Genomic DNA, 7,200 nt, shown 5'->3' with positions numbered 1-7,200 from the left:
AACTGTTAGACATAAAATAACTATGTACTTGTAGTTTAAGTTGCAGGACTAATTTCTCAGCATCCAATAATTTTGCTTCAATCAGTTTCCGTTCATCTTGATGCGACGCCCTCATAACTTGTAGATCTTCATCCATTTTCCTTTTATCTTCATTAAGCTGTAGAGTATGAACGAATGAATGAAATTTATCTCGTCACTTTGGTCATGATAACGAAGAACAAGAGAGTTTACAAAAGAGAAAAAAACAAGTTTTAAACACACTTATTGATAAAAAAGAAAGAAATAATGTTTTGGATAAAAGGCGTGTGTTTAAGAGTAATCAGACAAACATTATGTTACATATTATTGACCATTGGGTTTCCAAACGGTAGTGGCCATGAGCCTTCATCAAGGGAGCCATGGAAAAATTTAAAAACATTTTTTTTAATTTATCATCTCTAATTTCACTCAAACACTATATAACAAAAAAATGGAAACCTATGACATTGACCCTAAAAATTTTATTTAAATTTACACATGTAATTTAAATATTCGTTTAGCAGCTTATCTGGTTTTTACAAAAAAACAAAAAAAAACAGTAGTTGTTGTTTTTACAAATGAATGTTTTTTTATTAATAATGTGTTGATTTTATTTTTACCAATGAAATTTTGGCAACACAAGTTCCTGGGGATATTAAAAACAATATAGTAACTTGTCAGTGAGGAAATAGTAAGCTTGAGTATTGGTCAATATGAGATGGTAGTATTTAAATGTTACAGAGATTATTTAATTCAACCTATTAATGTGTTTTTCCCAAAATATTAATATTTTGCAAGTTCTCAAAATATCATCAATAAAAAACTCAACAGTAGGGAAAAGTTGCCAGTCGAAAATACTGTTGGGCAAATCTAATTGGGCAAATAATGTACAGTGTGCTTGTACTAAATGTGTGAGTAAAAAATTAAATGTATTTCCAATGAAACCTGTTTATTTTCAGCTTCCACAGCTTCTAGTTTTCCATTTATTTGAGAAAGTTGAATTTCTATTTGTTGTTTTGCTCCACTGGACTCTAATTCTAGTTGTTTGTTTACCAATCTGAAAGTTAAGAATATTTAAATGTATTAATTAGTTTATAGTGCAACAAATACATTCAGAAGGGGATATTAGCTGTAACTCATAGAACTCCCACTCCAAAAAATTAATAAATTTTAAGTCAGTTCCAATACAATTAAAATTCAGATTAGCATATATTTAGTTACTTTGATTTTTCACAACCCAGCCCTTACAAATTGCATAGATCATAAGATTATGTTTCATTTTGGGTGTCAGGGTGATGGACCAAATCTGGACTACATCCCAGGTCCCATACCATACAACACAGTATATTTGTTGTGTAAAAACTCACTTAAATTGGTTAAATTCTAAAGCTAAAGTTTCATTCTTGATTCTCCAGTCTTCACATTGTTCATGAGATTTGTTTATTTGTGATTTCAAGTCATCACATTCACATATAAGCGATTCATATCTTGCATTCATCTCTGTTAGTTCCGTTTCACTTTTCTCTTTCAGGCTAGGAAAACAATGTGTGAACAAATGTTATATATATATATATATGTGTGTGTGTAGAGACTTTCGTTAATTGTTTAAAACATGGTTACTTGAATCAGGATACTTGAATATTATGTGCTATAGGTGTCCCATCATCACCACCCCTAAGTATTCTATTAGGATCAAACATTTTATAGTGTTACCACAAAACCAGAATTCGGCTGCAGTAACATTCAGATTGTAGATTCGGTTGTTTAATAAAAATAATAGAAAGACCAAAACATTTCACCTATTGATTAAACTAATGCACATTGTATTACAGGTTGTGTGCAAAAAATGACAAACCTTTTTTGAGTTTCTTCAGCAGATTTTAATTGATTTTCCACTTCCCATTTTTCCATTTTCAACAAATCCGACTCTGTTCTTGTTTCTTCCATAAGTTTGTCAGATGAGATCGACTTTTCCAATGCAGATTGAACATCTTCATTTAATCTTTAACAAATAAGTAATTATGTATCATGAAACTAAAAAAACAAAGTCTAAAAGGTTAAAAAAAAACAAAGACAACTTAAAAAGAATGCTTCTAAAACTTTTACAAACAGTTTAATTCCTAATTTTAAACAATTCTAATTTACTTTTGCAATTGTTTTTTCATTTCAGATTTTTCCTCTTTCAATTTATTCACTTCTTTTTCCAACAGCAAAGAATAAGAAGACTCTTTCTCCAAAGCTGCACTCACATTGTTTAATTCTTCCTATAAATTAAAATATTAACATTTAAATTTTAAAAATTTAAATGTTTCCAACACAGAATAAAATACGTGCATAACTTTTGTTAAAAAAGATTTAACAATTTTGAAATTAAATTAAGAGCTAAAATAAAAACGTGCTTTTGATGAAAAAATGTCAAACTTAAAACATCAAATTTTAAACAAACTGTTATTAACAGTAGTGCAAAAACATGTAAAAGTAAGAAAATAACAAAACCTTTCTGATTTCATCCATATCCGCATGTAGTAACCTCAATTTTTCAGTTTCAACCGCAAACAACTTCTTTGATTCATCTTTTTCAACCTCTTTTTCTAAGTTTTCACCTTTTAAGCGTTCATTCTCCGCCTGTAGAAATAAACAGTCAAATAATTTAACAAACAAAGTTTAGAAATAAAACTAGGCATCAGGTCGTTGTAGCTGGTAGTGTTTTAAACTTTATTTGTTAGGTTAGTAAGGTTTTAAAAACATTTCAAACCTTATTAAACTTGAACGGCTTAAATTTAAATTTACACTGATTTGTCCACTACCCATTTATTGGCTTAAAATTCAATATTTAGGAAAAATAAACATATCTAAATTTAGGCAAAAGTAAAATGCAATTTCATTACCTTATATTTGTCGAACTCTTCTTGAGTTAACAGCGCCTGTTGACGCGCTTCGTCGAGCAATTGCTGCAAGTGTTGTCTCTCTTCCTCCACCTTGTGACTCTTATCTTCGGACTCTCTCGTCATTTGATCCATTAGAGTCTGCACAGAGACTAATTCCTTTTTCAATACCATGACATCATCAGCACCAGGTCGTTGAAGCTGGTAACGTTTCAAACTTTATTAAACTCGAAAAATTTTGGTTTAAAATTAAATGGATTTTTTACTACCCCTTAATTAAGTTAAAAGTCAATATTTATGATAAAATAAACCTATTTAGCAAAAAGACCATATTTTTTTTAAACAATGTATGTAGTTATTGCACATTTTGCGTTCTTTTACAATTCATAATTTTTTATGTTATTCGCTATGTTATATGATATGTTATACACTAAAAATTTAAAATCACATATCTTTCTTATGATTGTGAACCTAATTATGGTTTCTTCAAATCAATAAATCTGTTACTTAATATTCAAAACATTAGATTGCAAGGTTTGGCCGAATGCTTTTATATTTTGATGAATTTGATTTTGTTTATTATATTATAGCCTTTTTGCATGGTCACTTACTCACTTTTATGCGTGTAAGTACTCGCATATTTACTCGTAAAAACAAAGTTAACACGCATAACGTCATAAGCGTGTCATCTGCTGTAGGAGGTTGGTTATTACTCGCATTATGCCAGTAAAGAAAAGTATGGTGGAAGTACAGTTTTACTTTTAAGAGCCTAATCTTTTTCAGGTATTATTTTTACAGGATTTAGTTGGTAATAGCACCATGAGGTGTTAAAACTTATTTTATGAACCAGTTTTAACAATATTGCGCTAAAATAAGCTTACTGAATGTTGATACGCGCATAAACAAAATGACCATGCAAAATAACGCCGGGTATTAGACTTTGATTACAATAACAAATTTTCAATCAGGTAAAAATTACAATAAAATATTAAATACTTCAGTACAAAATTGTGTTTAATCACGCATTTGTACAACACAGCAAATGTGCAAAAAATCATTAAATAATCATAATCCCTATAAATATACATTTAATATTTTAATGAGCACTTTAAAGTGTAAGAATAAGCCACACAATATGCGAAATTGAGTGGAAAATATAATTGCTGGGTAAGTATACCTTTATGTTTACCTCATAAAATCTCTATAAAATGAAAAATTTGTTTAAAGTAATAAGTGCAGAATAACACTGTGCAATGTGTGGAATACCTTGGTTGTATCATCATGTGCGTTGCTAGATGGCTAAAATATAAGTTATGTTGCAAATATGAACAACATGTGTGTTAATATTGGTTACTGGTAAAGTGGTAAGTTACATTATAAACAGTTTTAAATACTTATTATTTACATCGGTATACTATTCTATTTTGTATGGGTAAGGTCCTACAACAAGGTCTAAGATTTAAACCAGATTTGACCCATTACTCTATTCGTTTGTGTAAATGGGTCTATCTTCTTTACCTTGCATGGTGTGGCAACAACAGTGATTATAAAACAGGTGTTTTGTTTCACACACCTTGTGCCTGTCAATGAGTCCTATATAACTTTATGCGGGACTCTTTTTTAGAAAATTATTTTTTAATGTATGACTGATAATTTAGAATTCGTAACGAACAACTGGGTTGCAGCAATTGACGTTAAGTGTCTTGTCTAATGACATACACGCCCATAACGGTAGCAGCATTAAGCCTCGAACCTGCTAAATGTGGGCAGAAATGACTAAAAAAAACTACAGGGGTACTACATATCCATTTATATAAAACAGTGTAAAGATATGATCTAGTATTACTCACAAGTTGGGATTCAAGATCTCGCACCCACGTTGCAGCTTTCTCTAATTCCACACTTTGATTTTCACTTCGCTGACAAGCAGCTTCCTTCTCTCTTTCAAACTCATCTTTCTTGGCTTGTAGATCTACAATTTAAGATTAGGAAGAAACTTTTGTAAAAAAAAATATTTAAAAGCGCTAATGACCAAATCATAAATTGGTAATACAATTCGAAACTAGTCAAAAAAATATTAGATTTCCCTTTAAAGGTAACTTAAAAAAATAACTCTATGTCATTTAAACTTTAAAATATGTGCTGTGGTACACTTGGGTGGTTTTAAACGAACTCAAGCGTCAAGTGCGCTGTGGATCTATTTTTAGCTAATTAACACTAATTTATAAAAAATGTTTCATCAGATTAGGTAAGATCACGTTTTTACAAAACTTGAACATGTAGTTTGAAAACTTTTGCTTGGTATTTTGTTTTAATGCCACAATTACCTGCTACTGCTTCAGCCATTTTTGCAGCTTTTTGATTGAGTTCTTCTTTTTGTCTTGCTAGTTCTTCATTAGTGGCCAGCGCTATTTTCATTTGCTGCTTCGTATTTTCTAAATCTAAAAAAACATATTAGAACAATGTATTGAGCAGGCACTACTGCCTACTACGCAGCAATAGCCAAACAAAATAGAAATTAATAGTAGCCAGCCTGGTTGTATAAAACAGAGATGAAGAAGTTGTAGTGACACTGAACATTCTACTTTTCTAATAAGAAAAAGAATCTTGGAACCACTATAATAATATATATAAAAACATATTTTTTTTTATTGTACGAAACGTATTGTCATTTACGTTTTATTTGGAAACTGTATCATACTATTGGTTACCATATCTTAGCTGGTATTTTTTTAATATAAGAGCAGTTTTAAAACTTTACTATGCTTGTAGACACAGTAGAATAAACCAAACTGACTTACCAGTGCAAGTGTTTGAATGTTCCTCTTTAAGTGAATCATATTCTTTCTTGAGTTCAGTGGTATACCACTTTTCATCAGTGAGGGATGCTTGTAGATCTTTAATTTCAGCTTCTAGTTCAGTTACATTGGGAAGCCTGTTTAGACAATTTACTTTAACTTAAGGTATGGAGATTTGATTTTTCTGTTATTTTCGTTTTTAATTATTCTATGCCAAGCTATGTTCCAAAATACCACATTTGAACTTTGAAGAAGTGAACACAAAAACATTGTGTGTGTCAGAATTTTGGAGAAAAATACATTTCATCAAGTTAAAAAAGATAAAGAGTATTTAACAAAAGCTTAAAGGTCATACAAATAACTTGTCACACAATTTCAATTCTTGGCTTCTAGCTTATCTCAAAAGTCCCCAACATAATTTTATTGAAAGGGAGACAGGAGTAGTTAGATATGCTTATGCATTACTGTAAAACAAAATACACCTCACTGGTTGGGATGTTTACTGATTAATGCATTGCACATGTGCACAAAACTCCAAGGTAGCCAGTCTATTCCCCCCAGATTCGGTGCCTATACTTAATCTTACCCTGCATTTTGGGATGCTGATACATTGTTTACATGTTCAACGTTGGCGAAACCATTCACGTTAGATAACTGATTTTGAGGAGTAACACTTGGTGTCGCTAAAGAAGCATCCACCGGAGGAGCAGTGGCTGATGGAGCAAAATTCTTGTTCTCCGTCTTTTTTGGTTTATCTGGATTATAATTTAAGTTAAATTTAACATGCAAAAATATAAATGGTAATAAGCAATAGGAACATACTTTTATACAATTTTGGCAAGAAAGATATGTTGGCCATAAGGCCCATAACCCATAAGAAATATTAAATATATTATACTGAAGTGTTGTGTTTACACTAAGTTTATGCAAAATGATTGATTACCAGTTTATTATTTATAGTTTGATATTTAAGAACTGTAACAAACAATATTTCTACCTTTTCGTTTGGGAAATAACATCATCAGTCAAAAATAGTTTGAACGAGCAGTAAGAAGAACTCAAAGTTAAAAATACTACACAAGAAATACAAAAGTCACTTAATCATTAGAAATAAGATGGTAACTGGTTAGTACTATACAATTACCATTAGATTTCTCATTTGATGAATCTGAGTTTGGTACCGAATGCTCATAGTCAAAATGAATTTGCAAAGCTTCTGGTGTGGGCAGACCAACCATGCACATCGGGCAAATGAAACCCTTGAAAAATAGTAAAAGTTCATGCATTTTAAATATCTTGAGTGAATGTCTGAATATAAGTTAAAAATTCTTGAATGGAGGGGCAACAACAGTCGTTATAACACGGGTGTTAAGTTTCATATACCAATGTGCCAGCTTACGAGGTACTATGGTCTATATATGTAACTTTTTTAATGTATAGGTGTATGTATGTAACTTACTTTATCCTCGCGTGGCCGGAAAACAACAGCCGTTATCACA

General features: G+C 30.9%; 2 protein-coding genes across 6 annotated transcripts in view; one reads left to right on the top strand and one right to left on the bottom strand.

The window, feature by feature from the left end:
- The window catches only part of zf(fyve/c2h2)-2 (zinc finger protein ZF2), a 19,060-nt gene that overhangs the window by 11,130 nt on the left and 730 nt on the right, over positions 1–7,200 (bottom strand). The window contains exons 3-15 of one of the 5 annotated variants that reach the window (XM_009860224.3): positions 6,846–6,960; positions 6,288–6,456; positions 5,705–5,838; positions 5,231–5,344; positions 4,754–4,875; positions 4,170–4,202; positions 2,907–3,104; positions 2,515–2,643; positions 2,164–2,282; positions 1,874–2,020; positions 1,386–1,550; positions 964–1,075; positions 29–157 (exon numbers count right to left, since the gene is read on the bottom strand). In XM_009860224.3, the coding sequence (XP_009858526.1) occupies positions 29–157; positions 964–1,075; positions 1,386–1,550; positions 1,874–2,020; positions 2,164–2,282; positions 2,515–2,643; positions 2,907–3,104; positions 4,170–4,202; positions 4,754–4,875; positions 5,231–5,344; positions 5,705–5,838; positions 6,288–6,456; positions 6,846–6,960 (1,686 nt within the window). The remainder of the gene's footprint in view (positions 1–28; positions 158–963; positions 1,076–1,385; positions 1,551–1,873; positions 2,021–2,163; positions 2,283–2,514; positions 2,644–2,906; positions 3,105–4,169; positions 4,203–4,753; positions 4,876–5,230; positions 5,345–5,704; positions 5,839–6,287; positions 6,457–6,845; positions 6,961–7,200) is intronic. The other 4 variants (XM_018811825.2, NM_001047993.1, XM_026834413.1 and 1 more) reach the window with 4 other exon arrangements.
- Positions 5,462–7,200, top strand: part of LOC100181653 (peptide-N(4)-(N-acetyl-beta-glucosaminyl)asparagine amidase) — a 10,605-nt gene continuing 8,866 nt past the window's right edge. The window contains exons 1-2 of the mRNA XM_026834435.1: positions 5,462–5,469; positions 5,875–5,879. The gene's annotated coding sequence lies outside the window, so the exon portion shown is untranslated. The remainder of the gene's footprint in view (positions 5,470–5,874; positions 5,880–7,200) is intronic.

This window comes from Ciona intestinalis, chromosome 5 (assembly GCF_000224145.3).
Source record: "Ciona intestinalis chromosome 5, KH, whole genome shotgun sequence".
Lineage (NCBI taxonomy): Eukaryota > Metazoa > Chordata > Ascidiacea > Phlebobranchia > Cionidae > Ciona > Ciona intestinalis.
This window is presented reverse-complemented; position numbering and strand designations above follow the sequence as displayed.